Source organism: Artemia franciscana, chromosome 7 (genome assembly GCF_032884065.1).
Source record: "Artemia franciscana chromosome 7, ASM3288406v1, whole genome shotgun sequence".
Lineage (NCBI taxonomy): Eukaryota > Metazoa > Arthropoda > Branchiopoda > Anostraca > Artemiidae > Artemia > Artemia franciscana.
The window spans coordinates 37929032-37953139 of NC_088869.1; the positions used below are offsets into that span (position 1 = coordinate 37929032).

The following is a 24108-nucleotide window of genomic DNA, read 5'->3' on the forward strand; positions in this document are numbered from 1 at the left end:
TTACTTGTTCCTGGTCATGTTCAGCCTGCAAAGTTAACCTTCCGCTTCCCCCTTTAGTGAGCAAGCTATGATAGCAAAGCTGGCTTCTGCTATGGATAATTCCTTGAAATCTTTTAGGGAAGATCTCAAGATGGAGTTTGCCACCACCAGTCGGTTGACCCAAACATTCTCTCAGCTGAGAACTTACATTAAATGTCACATTTCTGCTCAGTTTAGTGATATTGCTAATAGGGTATCACACATTAAAAATTCATTACAATCAGTGTGCTTTGTTTCAACTGTTCAGGACCTAGTGGCTTCTACAGTGTCTTCTCAATTGTCCCATCTGGCACTTTCAAGCTCTTGTTGAGGAGTTGAAACGCAGAAAAGCTAATGGAGAGACAGATTTGATAATTTGTTAGGGTGCCATCACTACAAAAACTTGCCAGTTGGAGTGATCCCTCCGACTGCTCCAATGTCCCGCCAATGTCTGTGCTTCCTTCTACCTCTTTTAATTGTTAAATGTTTGTGAACTCGCATCACCAAATTTTGTCTCTCAACTGTCTAGTAGTGATCATAATAATGCTTCCCTGTCTGATGCATTTCTCTTGTTTCTTCTATAACAACTTGCTCACCAGCTGTTTCATCTTTGTCGTTTCATAGTGCTGTATCCAACAATCTTACCAGTCGTTTGGTTCCTGTTCACTCTAGTCCTACATCCTCTCAGATTCCTACCTCACAAGGAATGAGGTTCCTTTGCTCCAATGTTTATAGCCACCTTAATAAGCTTTTTGAACTTTCCTTTCGTGTGATATCAAAAGAGGTGTATGTTGCAGCAATTACAGAAGTTTCACCGAAAAACGCCTGTCAGTTTTATCTCCTGATGAAATCAAAATCAATGCTTTTTTAATCTGAATTCCTCACTTTGCCTAAGAGGAGTGTGCTTATATATAAGAGATGGACTAAAGGTTAGTAGCATTCAATTTAAATCTCTGGCTACTGATGGAATTGAGTCTTTTTACATTAAAACACACTATCAATCAATCTCAATTGTAGTGTGTGTTGTTTATAGAAGCCCCAGTACTCCCTGTGTTTTGGACTTTATCTCATGTGTTGTCTAATTTTGCCAGCTATGATCTTGTCTTTTTGGGGGACTTTAACCTTCCTGAAATTCAATGGTTTGATGGACCAGGTTTTTGTAATAGAGATTCTCCTTTTTTTTTCTGCCCTCTCTGATGATTCCCTCTATCAAACAAGCTCACAACCAACTTGTTTCAGGGAAGGTCAAGTGTCCTACACTCTTAGTCTGGTTATTCTCAGTAACCTTAACCTTCTTATTAAGAATGTAATAACCACACCTGTTTGTAATAGCGACCATGTAGCAATTATTTCAGAATTACGTCTGCCAACCAAACAACCTTCTTCTAAGCAACAAAAATCTGTAAACTACAAACTAGTCTCTGAAAAACTTGCCAATGTAAACTGGAAAAAGCTTAATACTGATGATATTGATCAGGGTTGGTCAAATGTAAAAACGAAAATTCAGCATGTTGAAAAGCCTTGTACCAGAATTTTTCAGGCAAAACAGGCAAAAGTTTACCTTTTTTAACTACTAAAGTAAGCAAGCTAATCAACAGAATACACCGAGCAAGGAATCGCTATAGAAAAAATAAAATTACAGAAAATTATCAAGTCTTCAAATCTTTTCGTAATCAAGCAACCAACCAAATAAAGGGGTTGGAGATAAGATTTGAGGAAAAATTGGCTGAAAAAGCTAAGGATAACCGTAAATCTTTCTGGCGTTATGCCACTCAAAAATATAGTAGCGGACGCACAGTCCCAGATCCTAAGCTAAAAGTTAACATTTTCAACCAATATTTCTCATCTGTTTTATCCTCCAATTCCAGTATTGTTTGTCCCACACCTTCTTAATATAATATATTACATAAGATGGAACCAATTCTGATTACTAGATACATTGGTTCTAAATGAACTTACATTCCTCTAACTCAATAAATCTGCCGGTCCAGACGGCATTCACCCACGTATCCTACATGAATGTCAGACGGTTTTGTGTCAAACTCTTTCCCTGCTGTTCAGTCTATCATTAAATCTTTCCATTCCTTTACGCATATCATTCCTTTATTTTAGAAAGGTAGAAAGGAACTTGCTGAAAATTATCGACCCATTAGCCTGACATCAGCAGTTGTTAAGGTTCTTGAAAAAATAATCAATTCTGCAGTTGTTAAACACCTTGAAGCAAATAATGTTTCACACAGTTCACAACATGGCTTTCGTTCAGGAAGATCTGTTGACACCAATCTCCTTAAATCGTGTGATCACAACACAAGTTATTTGATATTGGGGTGCCTGCTGACAAGATTCTGCTTGACTTTTCTAAAGCTTTAGACAAAGTGTGTCACAATCGACTTGCAATTAAATTACGTGCAGTCAAGCTTGAAGAGAAATCCCTGCTCTGGAATACTTGGTTTTCTTTATTTGCCATTTCAATGTGTTCAGTTATTTAATGACTGTGGTAATCATATTCTTTCTTCCTCTACGCATTTTCTGACTGGAGTTCCTCGGGGAAGTGTTTTGGGTCCTACGCCATTTAATATCTTCATCAATGATGCTCCTTCCATTATCAGCAGTAAATCAACTTTTTGTACAGACGACCTGAAGCTTCTTGGACCAGTTTTGTCCTGTGAAGATTATGCCCTGCTACAAATTAATCTTCCTTTCCCGGTTCAATGGGTTGAGGCCTGGCTTCTTGAATTCAATGTTGTCAGTGTAATATCATTCACTTTGGCAAATTGAATCCTTGCCGCCCTTATTTTTTCTTTGGCCACCCACTTTCCTCTGTAAATAATGAGCAGAGTTTGGTATCACTATTGACAATGAACTAAAATTCAGCCGTCATACTAAAAGGTCTGCTGCTGGGGCTATTTCATCCATGGAACTGATTAAGTGTACTATTTCCACTTTTTCCCCTAAAATCATCTGTCTTCTGTATAAGGGACTTGTGCGTTCCAAGCTTGAAGTTGGAATGTCTCTTGCCTCCGCATATTTTAAAAAAGACATAAAAGTCCTTGAAGATATGCAGAGACGTGCCCATTAAAGTAATATCTGGCATGCGGGAGCTTTCCTACCCTGTAAGACTATCAAAGCTGAACCTCTCTTCACTTGTTTACATGAGAATAGAGGGGATGTTATTTTGGTCTAAAAGTTGTTGAGGGCTAATATTCTCCCAGAAATATTCCTTACTGTTGGTATCAACTCAAAAACTAGAGCTCGTTGCCTGTCGTTGCCTTGACTACTTGTCAAGTAGTCTGCAATATCTAGAGTCCGCACTCAATTCTTTTCATCACGTATTGTCAACAGTTGGAACAAACTATCTAATGAAACAGGTACTGCTGAAATCCGTTGATATTTTCAAACGAAGGCTTGATGCTGAGTGGTCTTCCAGAGAGTGTAAACTCAATTGGGATGCTGCTGAACATGGAACAGCACTTGGTCACTAATAAACTTTGTATATAACTCAAGTCATCATTATGGAACACTACAAGGAGAAATCCTTAGATTGCTCCTAGCTGCAATTTAAGGCAATTTAATGGAATAAGCGTCACGAGGCATCGCATACTATTAAAACTAATGGTCAGGCGACATAGGATATTTTCTAATGTTCTATCTGATTAACTGATTTCTAATTTTTTTAATTACATTGTTTAGCCAAAATTCTTGTCATTTCAGGAAATAAAACCCAGCAGTTATATCGACATGAATTAGTACCTTTACACGCTAAAGCTGGTCCGAAATTTCCAATGACCAAACTCAACTTGCCTGAGTCTTTAATACCCCGAAAACTTGCCATTACAGTCAGAGTTCCTGATACTAGAGGCTCCTTGAAATGTGCCACTGCCAGAAACCCTTACAATGGATACAGATACCTCTGTGGTGCCACATCCTCTGGCATTTTCTTGATGCAGTGGTATGACCCACTGAATAAATTCATGCTTCTAAAGGTTAGTAAGTGATAAATATATCATTTCATGAAAAACTTATCTTGTTTTGTTTTTCTGAAAATACTGAAAATAATATTTAAATTTATCCTCTGTTAGTATTATAAACATATTGGTAATTTGAATTAAGAGCAACACTGAAAACTTAAAAAATGGATTGGTACAAGCATGAAGACAAAGAACTGAGAATTAATTATCTTTAATGTATTCCATTATTACCAAGCATTTTATGCTTCAGAGCCGAATTGCTGTACCTGAAGAATAAGGATATCGTTCGCTCGACTCCGATAATTTGAGGAACCGTAGTATCAAACATCAACCAATAGAAGGACGAGATTTTTCGTATCTAGGTAACCTGATGGTTGCTTTATTCGGTAAATTTTTAATTGGTTGCTTTAAACACCAGACTTCAACCTTAAATAAATATGATCTAGTACAAAGGTGCCTAAATTAAGCCTGTGAAGTACGACAATTTGACATTGTAGCTGGGAACAAAATTGTCATGCTTCCATTATATGAAAGGATTATCATTAGGTTGTAACACAGCAATAAATAATGAACAAAGTAAGCTAAGACGATAATTATTTTTTTTCTTGTCACTTCTCATGTCAAAATCGTCCTTCTTGCCTCTTCGGCTGAAAAAAACTGAATGATGGTTGTAAAAAGAAAAGAAATAAGGTTAAGTGTTAAGGAAGGCTTCTAATGTCGTTTCGTGCTACATTCAAAAATATAATCTGATTTATTCTAGACCCAAAGATTTTTTTTTGTATTTTGTCTGAGATCCCAAAAACTCCACCAAGAAAATCGCAATTGTTATAGGAATAGTTTTAATAGTAAAAGTTTTATATATACTAGCAATCATAGTTCAGTTCTACTAAATGGCGCTAGTACTTACAACGAAAAAAAAAAAAAAAAAAAAAAAAAAAAAAACAGAACACGAGACTATAACTTATTGAACACTGACATATAGAAAGGAACAAACGAATTGGTAAAACGATTTTTTCTTTGAGTAGGCAATTCCAGTGTCATTTTGTTAGCTGACCTTGTGTTTATTTTATTCCTCCTGCTAAGAAGTAATCGGCCAAATTTGCAGATCAAACCCAAACGACGTTCGTGAAGGGACGGTAGTTGTACGACAGATAATGCCGATTCGTAACTTACATTACATGCGTCTGATAGAATAACTAAAGGCTCTTTTTGTAGTGACTCAAGTTGATCGCTTAGGCAACTTCTGTTGTTTACTTGAGGGCCCCATACAGGGCAAGCATACTCGAGAATTGGTCGGATGTATGTAAGATAAGCCGTCTTAAGTTGGGACACAGAAAAACCCCAACGCTGTAGTAAGATAAGGGTACGCATCGCACCATTTGCCTTTTTAGTGATTGTATCAACATGAGTACTAAATGAGCAGTCAACGCTAAATGTAACACCGAGAATTACAGCCGAAGATGCACTAGGATACGGTGGGAGAGGACTGACGAAGTCCCTCTTAAGATGATTAAACCGAAGGATTTCGGATTTTCTTTTGTTGATTTGAAGGCTGTTGGTAGTACATTGGTCTTTAAAGTTGCCCATTAATGCATCACTGAATTGCGAAAGTGCCTCGGAGTTTTCAATGAGATATTTCAGAAGAACTGACAAGTCGTCTACGTACTTAAACCTGTCCTCAAACTCAGAAAGGACAAAGTTTTTAACTGCTAAAAATAACAGCGCTACAAGTTTTGTGTCTTGGAGCACCACACGTGAGCTCAGCCCATTCAGTGTTGGTGTCTCCAGGGAAAAGGCTGTAGACGCACTGGAAACAGTCTTGCAAAATATAGATCGCTAGAAGGGGAATATGCTTGCTTGCGCCCATTGCGTGTATATTTGTCCTAGCTATGAAATGGCAAATAAGGTAAAGGCTTTTCGGTAATCCACTATGAGAAGATCGTCAATCGCTCTTCCTCGGTCAAGCCACTCGATACATTTTCACTAAGTAAACAGCTATGCTGCTTCCTTTCAAGCATCCGTACTTATATGGGTAAGGAGAAGAAATCTGTGACATCCGCTCGCGGTATATAAACGTTTCTGCAACCATAGACAGTTTCGGGGCTATTGAGATAGGTCGGAGTTCGCCACAAGATTTAGGACCCTTCACTTTGGGTATGACGTGAAGGTACGCTCTCTTCAAAGCACTAGGGAACACTTACTCTTGGAAACACTGGTTAATAATGGAGGAGATTAGCTTGGCAAGGAAAATAACGAGTTCTTGTAACAACTTTAATGGAAGCTCGCCAGGGTAGGACACACAGTTCTTATTGAGCTTCTGAAGCTCCTTGTAAACGGCAAACTCGGAAAATTTTTCCTACATCATCAATCCCTGCTTCATTAATGAGAGACTCGATTTCTGAACTGATGATTGACGAATAGTTGTTACAGATGCCAACAAAAAGGAGTTTCACTTCCGTAGCCGTTAACAAGGTACCATCCTCTTTCACTACCCTTAAGTCACTGGGTGTCGTTTTACCAGCAAGTCTTTCTACTGACAAATGTTATTTATTTGGACCTATCATAAGTAAAGGCATAATTTTGTCCTTCACATATTGTCTCTTCGATCGCCTGTTCAGTTTGACAGCATGGCTGCGCAACTTGGCTGAAAAAACCGAATCGCCATTGCTGTGAAGGCGGCATCGAGTCTTAATTAGGTCCTTGAGGTCACTTGTGATCCATTGTTTATCAGTATCTGTAACGGTAATGACTTTAGTTGGTAAACAAGCATGGAAATTCTCCTGAAGTAGGCTATTCAGCTTACTGACTTTGACATTGATGTTCGGCTCGGAACAAATGTCATCCAATTCGTAGTTGCCGATCCAGCGACGAACATAGAAGTCGAATCTCTTGTTAGTGGTCGTATATTAGTTTTGACTTGTTTAGTTTCGGGGATTGCTGAATTTGCTTCCCAGAAGATTATGAAATGATGATGGGGATTCTGGTGGGGTCCTAGGGACCGCGGTACATCAAAGAAGTATGTAAGGTTCGTTGAGATCAAGTCAAATATGCTGTTACTCTTATGGGTCGGTATTTCGACAACTTGACGCAAATCCAAAACTCTGGAAATCCACTTTTTTTTGGTTTGGTTAGTCACCAGCAATCACAAAGGCAGCAGAGGCATGTTTTTGGCGAATTTTGTCTACGAAAAACTGTATGTGCTCAATAGGTTCTTTCCTGCTCCTGGCACTCTCAGGGTAATAGACCAAAGCGACTATCAGACACGAGAATCTTCTTGATAAATGTTTTGGTTTACATTCTGTCCACAATATCTCATGGTCGGAATCAATTGGATCGCTTAACAGCTTTGACGGTAGATCATTCCGAAAATAAAGTCATACGCCACCTCCACGACAATTCAGGCCACGGTCTCGACGAGTATTAAAGTAGCTAGTGTAGCCTTTAATGCGCGCTGACTCAGAAGTAATGTCCCAGCATTCACTTATTATTGCGATTGAGGCTTTGTTCTGCTTGATTATAACTTCGAGTTCCTCGATTTTGTTGTCCAAGGAACGCGCGTTACACATGAGTATATTAGGCAGCTTCCGTATAGCTAGGTATAGCTAATCACAGCCGGTTAGCTATACCAAGGAGTGAGCATAGGCGGCGTTTTATGAGCAGGAAAGCAATTTACTGGTACCAGGCAACCTGGTCTACGCGGTTGGGCTTTAGTCTTGGTCCTAGTTTAAATTAACACTGGCATCTTCATCCCCTTTTTGAGTCTACCACCACGGTTCCCGTGGTGAGAACGTTTGATAGATGTTGTGGCGATGGTAGAGCCATCTGGGGGCGCTTTTATAAGTCCAAATTGCAGTAAGCTACAAAAGGTAGGTGGCGCCACCACCAAGCAAGGTGAATAAAGTTCAAATAGGGTGATCTTCTCATATTTACTTTGCATGACAATAGCACTAAGCAAGGCCAGGAAAACTAAGTCTTTGGTTACTTATACCATCACTGCAGGAAACTCGGAAAAACCAGCACAAAACAAGCTGAACTGAGATGACGAGGGTAAAAATTGTAAAAAGAATTACAAAAAGAATTGTGCTAGAAATAGTCAATTCTGGTTAAATTTCTGAATTCATTAAAAAAAATTCCAGTGGAAAATTTTTCTGAACCATCAAAATTATTTAAGAAATCCAAAATTTCAAACTTTCAAAGAATTTTTTTTTAGCACAACGCAAAACTGTAGGTTTTAGAAAGCTTCTGGTTCCATTTTCAAATTTGCTGTAAAACATCCTGTTAATATCGCTTATTTTATCCCGAGTAAAAAAAATATTCGTTTTTTTGTCTGATTTTTAGAGGTTTGAATGCTGGCTGCCTTCTCCGTTGTCGTTATTTGAAATATTTATCAGTCCTTCAAAAGAATATCCAATATGTTGCGTTGGTGTTCGAAGAGCGCTCAGTCGGAATGAGTTGAATTTTGAGCTTATTGATCTCAATGAGTCTCAGCCGGGGTCCACATGGCTCCAGCGCGAAGAAGATGATGATATGGACGGGACAGGTATTTCAAAATCCTTAATCTTTTCTTGTCACAACCCCTCATACTTAATTACAAACAGTGCCGTAAAACAATGCTTATTGACCTCTTTTAAACTCTATTATTTTTCTTACATTTCTATTGCTGTAATGGCTAAATCTTTGTAAAAGTTAAATAGTTGTGAGTGAGCTGCTTGCCTACAACACCCTTTTTGGTGATTGTACATGGTTCAAACTGTTTATCTTTGATATCTGTCATTGTTGTACAGCAGAGATTATAATGTAGTGAAACATGTAAATACACATCTTTCAATATTGAAAGAAAGCCATCAAAGTATGTAGCAGTTGGCTTTCAAGTATGCGAGGTAGGGGTTGGGGGGTTGACCATGTGTCCCTCCCCTCCTTAAAGATTTGGTTATAATGACTGGTAAATAATTTCTTTTACTTTCAATATAATTTTCCCTGTTTTGCCACTTTTTTCGAATATTTGCCTCCTCCCTCCGCCTCGATAAATCTCGGAATTATGTTGGCGGTTAATCTGAGCTATTTTAAATTACTAATGTTTAGTTGGCTTCTAAGGAGTGTCTCAAAAAGAACGTTGGATTTGAATTTACTAGAAATCGAATTTGACACACATTTGCACCTTATTTTAACAGGCTTTTCAAATTCGGTGTTCTTTTTGAGACATCCTTTAGGTTCTCAAGTTTTCTCTATGAATATTGACTTGCATAATTATTTTCGTTTTTCTATTGTTTAACTTTTATTTTTATCTTTTTATTCATAATTATTTCATGTATGGATTTTTTTCTCGATGGAAATGGATCGTAACTGTAACGTCAAAAGGTATACTTCTTTCATTGTAGTCCTAAACCATACTATCGAACCACTTTTGCTACGCAGCCTACTTTATGATATATCATCATTCAAAGAAGTGCCCTAAAAATATTCTTGGGCTATTCCCTCGGAAAGTTTTTAGCATGTCTTCCTCAATTTTTTGAAGGGCCACCTTTTCAGAGCATAATTGACTATGATCATTGCTATGGCTTCTAGTATCCTAAATTTAGATCAAAAACTGATTTGATTATTCTTCCAAAGGGAAGAGCTATGGAAAAGCCCTTTTACCTTGACTACTTTACTTTTTATGTTCCTGTGAGTTAAGGTTCTCTTTTCATATTAAATTAAGTGGTTTTGCATCTGTTAATTACTACAGCGTCTCTTGGTGTAATAAGTATCATCATGCTAAGTAATTTACTTCTTACTGAAATCACCTTTAATAAACCCGTTCAATTACTATTTCTCCTATAACTACTTGGTACTTCCCCGTTATTAGAAGTCTTATTGATAATTTTTAGTATCTTATCCCTTACTTCTTAACTACGATATTTTAAAAACTAAATCACCGTACCATCAATACCCTTAGCCTGATTATTTTTATCTTTATTAATACATCTTTAACTCTTGTTTACTCAATGAATCTTTCTTCACTTCTAAATTATCAAGCATTTTTCTCTTGCTATTGTCTATATAATTTTTTACCACTTCATCACGGCTAACCCACTCTCAAAATGTCCTGATTACCTCTCCCTGCTATTCTTTATTATGAATGTAGTTCTCGTCTCTAGCTTTAAGTGAGACTAGTCTGGCGTGACTATCGATTTTTCAGTTGTTAACTTACCAATACATCTCTTACTATGTATACTGTCCAGCTGAATCTTCCAGCTTCCGAGCAATATTATCAAAAGTCCCCATTTTAAAGCCCCTTAATTCACTGTTTAAATCCTTGTCTACTACTTTCGTGTTTTCGTTAGGTTTACCGAAATCTTTCTTTCTATTAAAAGTCCTTACCTCTTGTGCGAAGTTTAAAGCTTTTTGCTAATATCCTTACCTGCTTTCAAAGCTTTCTTCCTTCAAATTTTGTCTGCTTTCTAACTATTTTCGTAAATTTATCCCACTCAGTATGAGATCTAAATAAAAAATTACAAAATCCAATTATAATCGCATTCAGGTCTTCATTACTAAACATCAGGCTCAAAGTGTAGATTACAGAATGATTAAGTTGTTTCGCCGTTTCGTTAAAACACACTACTTAACCCTCGCATAAAAAATATTTTTCCCATAACATAGTTCCCTTCCATAGTACGATCGGCCCGTAGTGTTTCTCAGCATGTATCTATCTTATCTCTTTTCCGTTGCCTTACCTCAAAGTAGGATTTTTTTTTTCCTGTGGAACATAAAGGACTAACAGCATATAACGAAAAAAATGACATCAATGTGCCTTTTCACTTCTCAGAGTAAGCTTCACTTTGTCAAGGCTGTATTTCAATGTCGTAAATAAGAAGATAATGGAGATATAAGTGATAATGGAGACAAAGGAGATAATACATCCTGAAGAAAGAGTACTAATTATTCGATATTAAATACTTACATAGCTCAAAAGATACCAATAACTCAACTTGAAATATTTAAAATTTAAAATTAGTATAGTATTTAATTATAATACTATTAAAACTGTCAGTAGGGATATATGACAAATACTGCTCCTTCGGCGGACCGGCAATATTTCTGGCGAAATCAAACCTGCCCCCATATGGGAGAGGACACATTGCTCTTGATCAGACAGAAAAATGTCTAGGGTTTTATATTTCTGAACAAGAAACTAAATTTCTTCTCAAGAAACTGAACAAGAAACAAGAATCTCGCAGAAGTTGCGAGAATCGGGAAACGATAATCCTATAATACATTGTCTATATTGATGTGGGCAGATTGATGGTTTGTTTGTGGTGATTTTCCTTGATATTGGGGAAACATGGAATGGTAGGCTATATCCTTATTTAAGTTGTTGTTGTTTTTTTTTTACTATAAAAATCGTCTTGCGCTTTGTGACATTTCCGTTTTTTAAGTAACAGCTTTTTTTTGTACGGTTACTTCTAATAATGTTTAAATATGTTTATGCGACAGGCTTGTATTTCTATTCGTTTATTTTCATTAGTTTTCATTTCTTTTTAGCTACAGTGGTTCCAAGACGTGACGAATTACCGGTTGTGTGTCTCAAGCAATTGGATAGTGATAACATTCTAGTCTGTTATGACCGTAAGTACGATAAGGAGCCTGTTAAGTTACTAGTAACGCCAAATTAATTAGAAACTTTGGTGTTTTTATATTTTTATTTTGAATGTATTTAAAGAGGCTCAGAAGAGTAGTTGAATAAGTCATTTGAAAAGGCCTGTAATCAATCATAACGATATTATTCTGGAAGCCGAAAAAATGATTTTACACTTAGCTAGTTAATATGTAAGAAATGTTTTATTGTGAAGTCCTTCTACCACCAGGGATTAATACACTCTCATAATTTGGGCTGAATTATTATCCACGTTGCAGATTTGGACAATTTAGCACCATGTTTGTCGTTTTAGCACCAAGTCAACATTTTTGTTAGGGGCAATCAAATTAACATTATGAATTTTTTTTTTTTTTTTACACAAACCAATGGTTTGTATAAGAATGGCTGATGTGATCAAGTTATTTATCGGCCAAAAATCGTGTTGTCTTTCTTGTAAAAGGTAAAAAAAACAAAACAACTAAACCTGCAAGGATATATTAAACACTCACGCAGTTTCAAATATCTAAGCAGTTTTAGTAAAAGTTGTATGTATAGAGTCGGGAGAGATATTAGGTCATTTTCGATAACAAACATAAGAAAAGAAATTTTAGGTATGTCCAATATTGGAGAAGACTTCTCCATTTGTTTAAGGGTACTATTAAAGATTATTCTTCAGGAATAGAGTTATTGTATCGTACAACATTCTTGCAGTATCGCAGAAATATTTCCAGTGGAGAGAAGGATAAGTATTTCAAATTTTTCCCAGGACGGTAGAAGTTGGAAAAAGATTTTGTTCTATAGAGGTGTCAGTTTTTCCCTAGAATGGTTAAATATTGTGCTTGTTGTCCAGCTTATTGTCATTTCTTAAAAAAATTATGCCTAGTGCCTGATATTTGCTCATTTTTATTACTGAAAACTCCCAGTTTAGTATTAGAAAATAAAATATTTATAGAAAATATTTTGACTGAATTTTTCAAATAAAGGTGAGAATGGCACGTCAAAACGAGAACTAGCTAGCAAAATGTCGTAAAATTTTACCTGTTTTATTTATTTTAAACGGCTGTGTAATTAATTATGGTAAAGCAAAGGATTTTCGATAGGAATGAATCCTGACACTGAATTTATCCCATTGTTAATTACGAGTCGTCTATGTTAAATATAATGTAACTCTTAACTCTTCCAGTCATTAATAGATCATCATAACTTAAAATGCTACCTACATTTTAAATTGATATGTACCTTTCCATTGTTTCAGGTTTTGGTATGGGTTTGAATTTATATTTTCTTTTCTTTTTTCACTGGATTGCAGTCTAAAGTGAATCATTCCAGAAATTATATGAAGTATTGAATAATAACCAATTATTTAAGCTTTGATGCTAGGCATAAGCTAATACTACAATCTGGAAAATGCCAGTGAGAAGAAACAAGCAAAAACGTGTCAACCAAAAATGTTGACATTTTTGACCAAAAATCATGACAACATGACAACGTTGACCAAAAATCCTTCAGTATGATTCATAGAATTTTGTAAGTGATAGTTTCCTGTCAATAACTTTAATTTCAGGTTATGTAAAGATTGTAAACATGGAAGGAAAAATACGACCACGATCACATCGCCTACAGCCTGAAATAAGTTTCAACGACGAAGTAAAAGGCTTAGGTTAGTAAATATTTAGTGTTGTAATTGTTCTACAGTATAAATTGATGATAGAATCGATCCCCTCAAAAGTTACGTATAGTGTTTAAGAAACCTGTTAGATTCGAAACTTTAAAATGCTAAGAATTGTAATTGACACATAATTATAATAATGAAAACATGGTGATCGAAATAGTCAACACATGCGTGATTTAACAAAGGTCAACCCGACAAACAAGTATCGAATTACGTAACTCAATATAGGGGGATGGATACATTTAACCAAACACAGAAAAATCGTCACGACTCCAATCCACGCAGCTAAATTGAGTCTTATTTTGAATTAACTCTTCGAACGTAATCTTTATACTTCAAACAATTATTTTGTTGTATTTTGAAAGATTTCAGCTTTTTGTGACAAAGAAAAAACTGATTTTAGTACTTTTTCTGATTATCGCGAATACGAGTATAAATGACAAAGACGAATTCATTGATAAATAATAGTAATAACATTAATTGCTTCAATAGAAATCATAGCTTTTAATGCTAGGAATTAACATCTTAATGAGTTCCCCTGTCATTACGACTGTATCATAATTCAAATCAGATTCAACCAGTAAATGGTAAGTTATGTAATATGTTTTGTCATTTCACAGTATTATTTAAATATTGAATTGTTAACGTGTACGTCAAAATAGTAAGATTACGAGTTATGATTCATTGAAAAACAATTGTTGCATTCAAGGGACTTTTCTGAACATGAATACTTGACTTTGGATTCCATTTGGGTTAAGATCATTCCATTTGAAATCGTTGATAAATTTAATTCAGATTTGGCACCTTGGCACCTTGTGAAATTAAAAAAGATGCTCAAACAGTAAATAATTTGACTAGTTCAAAAACCTTGAGTGGAGCCAGACGGTGTCCTATGGAGACGAGGTAAAACTTGCTTGGGCATACAAACTCTCTGTGTGAAAGAGCAAGAGGTTGTCCCATACCATCATTATTAGTGACATGCTGCAAACAAAAGATAAAGGAGGTGTAATATTTATTGTATACATTTTATTTTATTGTAATAAAAAGTATACATACATAAATGTGTATTTAAAAGCCAGTGACGAACAAAAAAATGCAGAAAAAGAAAATATAAAAAGTTGAACAAATCAATGAATAGTACTCAACACTTTGAGATTATAACTTTCGTACCTCTAAAATATTCTCTATAAAACATTCCATCGCAATAAATAGCTCCCTAGAAGAGTTCTCCAAACAGGGGCGGATCCAGGATTTTTTTTTTTTTTAGCGGGGACGCAAAATATTTTGCTTTCATAAACTTGCGAACAAAGAAATACCAGCAATTTAAAGGGAACCTCAATGATTATACGCAATAGGTAGGTCGTAGGAATGGTCGTAAATTTAATCTATAATCTGCTGAGGGTTAAAGTTCTAATAAATCTGTCGAAATTAAAATGATGTAAAAATACTGATGCAAAAAATGGTATGTTATAAAAACCACCCCGCCATCAAATATTAAAAGCTGTTCACCCTCAACGAAAAATATTATTTTTAATATTGCAATATGATATTATCCCCAAATCCGCCACTACGTAAGGGGACGGGTGCCTCCCGTGCCCCCACCTTGATCCGCCACTGTCTCCAAGATACCTGGGAGCCATGGTGCATCTCCCCCCCCCCAGAAAAAGCTATTCCTTAAATCCTTCAAGTTTTGGCAATTACTCAGAAAATGTTCCAGGTCATCCCCATTACCCCACAAGGGGGGCAAGCACACCTACGTCCCGGGCCATGTTCATCATTGGAATCCCAGTGTCCCTCACGCAAAAATGTGTATATGTTAAAATTGTGCATCTTTTTATATTTGTAAATAGTACGTTCCGTATATAGTAATACAAAAGGTGACAAGTTGTGAAGAACGTGCAGCATAATATAATTAAGATCGTACATTCTGCTATTGGAGGATCAGATGGGTATAATATTATCAATGTATCTATACACTTAGGTATAAGTAGGGAAAATGGTATTTAAGAAACACGGCTGTATAACAATTGACGAGTCAAGAGATAACTACAATCATGTACATAATTGAAAAGGACGCAGAGCATAACCTATGGAAAAAATTGTCCTACTAAATTTTGTTGACAAATGAAAATGGCGGCTAAATCAAGAAGTTAATTCTTTGTCGAAAATGTAACTGATAGTCTGTAGAAAATAAGAATAAGTTAAACTGCTTGGAAAATATGATGGCAGAAAATCAAACAGCTTATATAATAACTAGCTTACTTGTCGTGCGTTGTTGTGATCTCAAAAGAAGGGAAATTTAAGGATAATCCCCCTGAAAACTCCGCCGCCGCAGAGAATCCCTTAGCGAAAAATGACCCCCTTTGATCAATATCGATGTCATTTTTAAATTTAAAATTATTTTAAAAAAATAGGATTGCTGACTTATTCGTTTGACATTATTGGAAAATTAATATCAAGAAAGTGTGAATAATGTCAACGGAAACAACTCCCAACTCTTCATATTCAGGGGTCTCTAATTTTAGTCTTCGCGAAAAATGTTAAGAAGGGGAATTCTGTACCTTAAACCTTGCAAGGGTGTACTCGACAACCTCGTATAGTTCCATGACAATCAAATGAACAGTTAAATAGTGCATATAGGACACACGTACATAGATAGACATACTAACATTCATTCTAATGTATATATGCAGAAGAGCGTCCCGGGTAAATAGTAATCGAAACACTAAAAAAAGGAAAGGCTGTATCATATACTAAAAAAGAATTTGCTTTTGATGCATTAATGACTAGGAACTCGGAAATGTGATATTTAGCTGATATTTGGAATGTCTATTAGTCATTACAAATAGTCGGAGAAAAATGCAGAATCATAGATAACCATAATGAAAATCAGACAATAATACAATTGGCGCCTTTTTTCCAATTAATTTAGAAAAGAATATCCCACCCGTAAAATTATTTTGCAAGAAAAAAAAACTGGTAAAAAAAAGAATTTTAACAGCCAATTTTTTCTAGAGTGTAGAATTGTGCCGAACCAACACCTTGATACCAAATATCTTTTATATACTAAGGTGATGATTTTAGTTTTAGTGTTTTTTGTGTCCCTTTGTCATTTTCTTTTGCTTCAGCTAGTTCTCCAGAGGCAAAATCTCGACTCCTTTTTTCTTCTTACTTTTTTCAGTTTGCTTAACTGACAGTGTACTGGCCTTTCATTTGCATGGTCTTCAAGGAAAAAGCTTACGAAATGGAGAAATAACCCAGGACATTGCAGATAGATCAAGGATATACACCCTCATAGGGAGTGATAAGTGAGTTTTTGATTTTCATCTGTATTTCTTGTCTTTTTATGGTAGCCAAATTGTTGTTAGTAACCATTCTTACGTAAATTTGGCGATAGGACATTACAAAGTGGGGGACTATTGGGCATGCTACTTCTTTATAGTCCCTATTTTGACAAATTTTAGTTTTGATCTTTTACTTCTAAAAAAAAAAAAAAAAAAACATAGATGGTCCTATGATGGTTCCTTGAAGAGGGGGGGTGTCTTTCCTCTGCCCTCTTATGTCATGTTATTGACTATCATCTCTTTAGTTGACAAAAAAGTACATTTCTTTGTGTTGTAGAGCAGCAATACTGATTTCGTGGGTAGTTATATTTTCTCGTCATCAGTGGTCTGTGACTTGGAGACGGTACGAGATTTGAAAACTATTCATAATAAATTTGAATTTATTTCGATAACGAAATCATAGAACAGAGAAGAAATGTGAATATTGTGACTAAATAGCCCAAAAGGGGGCAAGAGAAAGACTGGAAACCTAGACTGAAATGGATTCAGATTATAAAAAATCACAAAAACCTTTGAGAATTTCTGGAAGGTTTTTCGAAACCAGAAATTTTAAATTTGTGTACGCGATGAAAATAGTAGAGAATCTAATGAAAATCTATGATTTACCGTAAAATCTGAAAGTTATAGGAACCTATAACATTCTATTGAAAAAGTCCAAATGTCAAATAACCATGCCTCCTAGTTTGACAACCCCTTTTCCAGCCCCTGTGGTGGAGACTGTATTCTATGCAAATTGCTCGTTGTTAAGATATAAGGTATTTATGAAAAGGGCTGCCGTAAAAACTTTAGAGGGGGACAGAACCCATCAAAGGGTGCATTTTAATACTAAACATCCTAACTCAATGAGCCTTCAGGTAATTGCAGAATTGGTCCTAAGAAAGGGGCGGGAGTGGAGGTAGAAATTGATGTTTAATCCTTCTTGATTTCTGGTCTACGCTATTATAATGAAAGTACAGAGTAAAATTAAGCCCCAGAAATAGCAGAATTTATACCTTTTAGGAGGGGGCTGCCCCTTCCTCACCCCTCCCCCATAGTGGTCGTACATATATATATATATATATATATATATATATATATATATATATATATATATATATATATATATATATATATATATATATATATATATATATATATATATATATATATATATATATATATATATATATATATATATGCTTAAACGAATTTTTGTAAACATGGCATTGATACTTGTTTCCAATCAGTGAGACCATTAGCCCTTTGATGCCTGAAGGTTCCCTCAGGAACCATGAACTTTTTAATTTATTTTAATCCTGACCGTTTGACCTATTAACGTCAATCCGTTTGCCATTGTCTCAATCTGATCTACCTAGACAGGTTTGTATTTTTCTTAGTCCGTAATCTGTCACCTTGTGTGAGGTAATGAAGTTTGAACCTGTGCCCTCTAGCCTTGCTTGTTTTTCCTGAAAGGTGAGAATACTTTTTTGTGAATAACTTTATTGTTTATTGTGCTAGAGTTTTCATTCCAAAAGTTTTAGAAAGAGGACGTTTTGTTTGTTCAGATGAGCTATCATACACTCCTATAGCTGGAAAACCAGAGGATAGAAACGCCCCCCAATGTCGTGGTTCCTCTGGGAACCATCCGGCGGTAGCGAGACCAGATGAGACGGTAAGCCGGATACAGTGTGAGATGCCTAGATATCATGAAAACAGTTGCTTTACACCATTGGAATCAAATTTTGAGAGCTCGACCATGTCTTGACCATGTTCTGTGGCTTCAAGGAACCATCCGGCATGCATAGCTCCGAATTTTATCGCTCGGAAGAGCCATCTAGACAAGAACTGGGGGAGTTGCCGTCGTCAATAACAATGTAGGGGAGACCGGGGTTGACCCGGACGCGATTTTTTGAAACGGCATATCTTCTAAGCCATTGACTTTTCTCCAGTTCTGACTTCACCATAAAATGCGTATCCGTTTGGACTACCTTCGAGATTTTTTTTCAGATTTTTCTACAAAAAGGAAAAAAAGATTTTTATTTTTTTTCATTTTTTTGAAATGTCCGAAACAACCCCTACCCACGGGGTTGGATCGAACGGCCCCAGTATTGGTTCGGACACCATGCTAAACCATTAGATTTCGACTTCGACGGCTGTTTTTTTACCAAGGCGTGGTCAACCATATACGTGACCAAACGAAAATTTACGCTCTTCAAAAAGATGTCAAAGAATTTGGAGTTTCATCTGCCGAGGTGGAATGCTTCTTAGGGATCCTTGCATTCACAGGAATAGTGAAAATGCCGTCATACCGCAGTTACTGATCAAACGAAACGCGCTACCCTGTAATAGCTGATGCCATGTCGCCTGACAGATTCGAGCAGATCAAAAAGTATCTTCATTTCAACGAAAATCTTACCCAGAAACCACGAGGAGACCCTGGGCACGACAAGATCCACAAAGTTCGTCCTCTGATAGAGATGATCAGAGATAACTTTATGAAGATACCCCCAGAAGAACACCGGGCAGTAGACGAGCAAATTGTGCCGACAAAACAGAGGATTTCGTTAAAGCAGTACAATCCCAAGAAACCGCATAAGTGGGGTTATAAGTTCATCTCAAGGGCTGGGGAGAGTGGTTTCGTTTACGACTTTGAAATGTATACGGGTAAGGGGTCGGTTCATGTCAGTGACCTGGGAGTTGGAGCTGATTTTGACCTGCGGCTTGCAAGAGGAATACCCAAGCACAAAAATTACAAGCTATTCTTTGACAATTGGTTCTCCTCGTTAGACTTGGCACAAACACTAAGTGATCAGGGCATACTTACACTGGCCACAGTGAGGGCAAACAGGTTGAAAGGCTGTGCTTTGGAATCAGACAGCAAATTGAAAGCCCGAGGAAGAGGCTCTTACGACTGGCGAGTGGAAACGCAGTCGAATGCCATTGTGGTGAAGTGGTATGACAATAAGCCAGTCCACTTGATTTCGACCTATGCCGCCCTAGACCCAGAAGACACGTGTAGGCGGTGGGATGGTAAACGAAAAGAGTATGCCGATGTCAAGCGACCATATTGTGTGAAAGAGTGCAACCGCTTTATGGGTGGTGTAGATCTTGCCGACATGTTGCTGGAGCTTTACAGGATCGACTTCAAGTCACAGAGCAAATGGTACATGAGGATCTTCTTCTTCTTGTTTGACCTCTCTGTTGTGAATGGCTGGCTCTTATACCGCAGGTGTCTTGCTGCTGGGCAGAAACCAATGAACCTGCTACAGTTCAAGACAGATGTGGCACGTGCACTTCTATCTGGTTCATCTTTGGCAACACCAAAGAGAGGTAGACCTTTCAGTGACGCAGATGCCAACTCTCAGAAAAAAAGAAATTATACTTGTCGCCCCCCAGATTCGACAAGACTCGATGGACAGGGGCACTTCCCGGATTGGATAGAGAGCAAACAGAGATGCAGAGTATGTGTACAAGCTCATTCCAAAGTGAAATGCGTGAAATGTGAAGTGTCCCTGTGTTTCACACCCAACAGGAATTGTTTTCTGACTTACCACATTATGTAGCCGATCAGAGTGTTTTTGTGCCATGATTGCCGGATGGTTCCTGTGGGAACCATTTTTTTATTTCATCATCTTTATCAATACATTTTTTTTCTTGCCATTTCTGTCGTGGAATAGGTCATAACGAAGCCTGGAAACGGCCGAAATATTTTTCCCATTCTTTTTTCATAATTCAGGCATCAAAGGGTTAGGTAGTTTCCTTAATTCTGGGAAGGATATAACCCGGGGAGATTTAGTTAGTGGGGTGTATAAAATTCCTTGTTCTTGTGGAAAGTTTTATATTGATAGAACTCACCAACAATTTATTGAAAGATTTATTGAGCATTGCAGCTCAATAGAAAAAAAAACCTACAATTTAGAAAGCCTCCTGAAACTTTTGTCTCGGCTCTGGCTGAACATGCATTCTTTCATCTTGAACATTTTATACAATTTGATGAGGCTACAGCTATTTCTAATGATAAGGGTTTTTCTCAGTGGGCGAGGGAGGCTATAGAAATTAAAAAACGTATGTTTGCTAATTTTTCAATAAAGTGAGACACGGAGAATTTAAATATTGACCCAATTTATGCCCCCATACCTTCCCCACAGGGACATCCAAAATAAATCTTCTGCTAGCCCTTTTGTTTGGAAATGTCAAAGGGTCCAATAATTATGTCTCTACGGATGAAAAGACCCCCAATAACCTCCATGGGGCAATAGCTGTAAATTACCTAAAGAGTTTATTATTGTGAAAGGAGGGAACGTCCAGCGCTGGGTGGGTCCAAAAAGGCTAAAGGTCAGTCTTAAGATTATGTTTCAATGAATATTAGGGGGGAGGATATTGAACTATATAAAATATCGGGAATTAATATGTTTTTTCCAAATCTAAGGGTATAGTTTTTCTTTCTTTTTGTTAAATGCAAATTTTGATATATAAAACTTTACTGTTTAAGTATTCTAACAGGGCTTTATCGTGTAACCTTTTGTCCAATGCGCCTATCCGCTGTGCTACACAGGCTTATATCATGTAACCTTTTTTACTATTATTTCACCTTTTAAAAAAAAGGGTGTGTCACACCTGACCTTTGTCACCCGTATATAACATTAAAAAGTAACATTTAATGCCTTTAGTTTGGTATAATTTTTTTATAATATTTAGCCTTCTGAAATTGGTATCTGATTCCCCATATAATAGTAAATAATGAAGTTTAACATTAAAATGTAAACTATACAGAATTTATTACGAGGTAGGTTGTCCCCTCTTCAATAGGCCTTCCTCGCTCTTCACGCTAAGCATTTTAGTACTTTAAAAAAGCTTCTTATTCTAACTAAACGACCCTATCGCTTAAGGAGTCGTTCTTAAAGAATTGAGAAAAAAAAGTCAAACATAATTGTAAAGAGCAAGGTATTGAAGAGGGTACAGCCCCTCTTCATACATGGAATTGCTTCTGTTTGGTTTAAGTTTATTGTTGGTCTTTACTTTCAGTTTAAACAACTTTTTGTAAATCGTTTCTTATCGTTTTTCAAATAATGCTGGGAGATCCACCTCCCTCACCACATAGAAATACACCTACAAAAAGTTCCTGCATGGAAAGTTCCTTCCGAATAAAATCCCCCCAGGTAATTTCATCCTCGCTGAAAATAACCTCAGAAAATTTGGATAAAATACACTGTTTAAAATTCCCCTTGAAATTTCACCCCAGGAAACTCCCTCTCCATAGAAAATACTCCCATATAGAAATGTCCTCCCGGAAAATTTCTGTATACTTTCCAATAACAAATACTTTATGTAAACAATGAGCAAATTTCATAACTTACAGCCCTTTCCTCAGGAGCTGTAGAAGGATTATGTCATCCCCAGAGGTATAGCTATTGGACCTTTTAACTATGCTGAACAAAATGCCTATCCCAAAAGTTTATTCGGATGACTTGGGGGGGAAAGGGCCATGGGAAGAGGGCTAGTTGATCTCCAATATTTTTAGTCACTCCAAAAGTGCGCGAAAACTTTTAGTTTACTTTTGAATAATCCCTCTCTCGATCTTCTAGGACCATTGGTTCAATACAATCACCCCTGAAAAAAAAACGACAAAAACAAACTAGGTCTACGTTGTATTGCAACGTGAGGTGTTGCGGCAATATTTGTTCGGCTTCACCAAGTAAATTGTTGCGAGAGCAACACTTTGGTTTTGTTTGCTTGCTTCCATTAAACGCTGAAGTTGTTATTCTGTAAGGATCTTACAATAAATACTAAGTACACCAACTCACAAAAGCTGCAAACCCATCATTGTAACTAGCAAAAGTCGAAAACCCCTCATCGCTGAAGATGATTGTAGCCTAACAGCCGGTAACACGACAAAACCAAAGTTTTGCTCTCGCATCACAATAAAGACACATCTGGGATCTTTCTTGTAGAAAAAATATAAAATTCAACGCCTTTGCAGATGGGAGCTTGAAACATCTCCACTTAGGTTTGATACATTGAATCTGATGGTGCAACTTTTATTAAGATTGCTTGACTTTCTGGGGGTGTTTCGCCCCTTTTTTGAAACCCAGGTAAATTTTGTCAGGTTTGTAGTTTTTGATGGGTAACGTTAAACTTGACAAATTTTACATATTTGGAATCAGAATAAAAAGAACATTCTTTTGATGTATCTATTGTTATCAAACTTCCGTTTTTTAGTGTTTCGGTACTATTGAGCCGTGTCGCTCCTTACATACAGTTTGATACCATGAAATATTTGAAATATTCTTTACCTATACCGTTTCTAAAGTATCTAATACATACAGTCGGTGTTGTTAAATTAAAATTATTTTATTTTTGCAGATCTGTGATAGTTTCGAGCCGAAATGTGGAACGAACCTCAACAGAATTGGGTGTAAATCTGTATCTTTTAACCGGGCATGAGTGATGTTTTTTCTGCTGTATTCAATTTGATTCTTTTTTTTTTATTGTTTTATCCACGTGTAAAAACTTTTTATTTAAGATTACCTAATCATAGGGGATGAGATGTATTTGTATATGCAATATGGGTAGTGTTTCTCGTATTATTAGTGAGTGTTTTGTAGATATGATGGTTCGTAATTATTGCGAATTCTTCGGAATCAGATATTTTCGTCATGTCTTTATTTTAGGCTTTACATTTTTCGTATAATTTCTTAATCTCTGCCTATCCTTTTTGCTCCCTTTTTGGGAAGTCTTGGCCGTCTGAAATCAAACACATTCCATGCAAAACTATGTTGAGAGACATTAATATGTTGAGAGACATTAAATTTGATAATATTATTTAGTCGTATAGGAACGGATGGAATATATTGCTCAGATGCTATTTAGTCATCTGAATAAGAGAAAATTGAGAATATGACGTTTAGGGAAGAGGTTCTCAACAGGGTTGATTAAAGAAATAAATTCTGGAGTGACTTTGGAAGAGGCTGAATTACAGTATAATTATTTGCTGTGTATATAAAGTAGTATCTCAGTAAGAACCTTGCAGCCAATCAAAAAAGGATACAAAATGACGTTAAAAGATCCAGAGGGTCTTCATCTTGAATGAATTGGAATATTTCTTATTTTAAACTGTTTTCAAATTTAATCAGTCGTATAATCATAGTTCTATGCGTTAGTCTCAAGGCAATCAGATTGCTTGATTATACAGGACATAGATAGATACTTCATTTCGTGATTAAACCAAAAACAGGTATTTCACAAAAAAATCAAACAAATAAAACACATAGACACTACATAAAAAAAAGAATACACACTACCGAAAACAAAATATAAACAACAATTAGAAGTCAAGTCTCTTCGTGCAGGATAAAAATCTGTTATTTTAATTATTGACGATAAAGCAAACGACACACTTATTTCTTATTCACTTAATTCGAACTTCATTACTATACGTGCTGTAAATAAACAGGGCAATCAAATAGAAGATGACAACATGTTTCCATTAGACTGCACAAGCACAATGTAGAG

The 24108-nt window shown here is 36.3% G+C and overlaps 1 protein-coding gene across 2 annotated transcripts in view; it reads left to right on the forward strand.

Annotated features, from left to right (window-relative positions):
- Positions 1–23898, forward strand: part of LOC136029238 (mitogen-activated protein kinase kinase kinase kinase 5-like) — an 87602-nt gene extending 63704 nt beyond the window's left edge. Inside the window, exons 15-20 of one of the 2 annotated variants that reach the window (XM_065707469.1) lie at positions 3730–4001; positions 8325–8526; positions 11508–11591; positions 13166–13261; positions 16455–16581; positions 22960–23898. In XM_065707469.1, coding sequence (XP_065563541.1) covers positions 3730–4001; positions 8325–8526; positions 11508–11591; positions 13166–13261; positions 16455–16581; positions 22960–23044 — 866 coding nt within the window. In that variant the 3' untranslated portion in view covers positions 23045–23898. The remainder of the gene's footprint in view (positions 1–3729; positions 4002–8324; positions 8527–11507; positions 11592–13165; positions 13262–16454; positions 16582–22959) is intronic. The other variant, XM_065707468.1, reaches the window with a different exon arrangement.
- Positions 23899–24108: the final 210 nt, after the last annotated feature.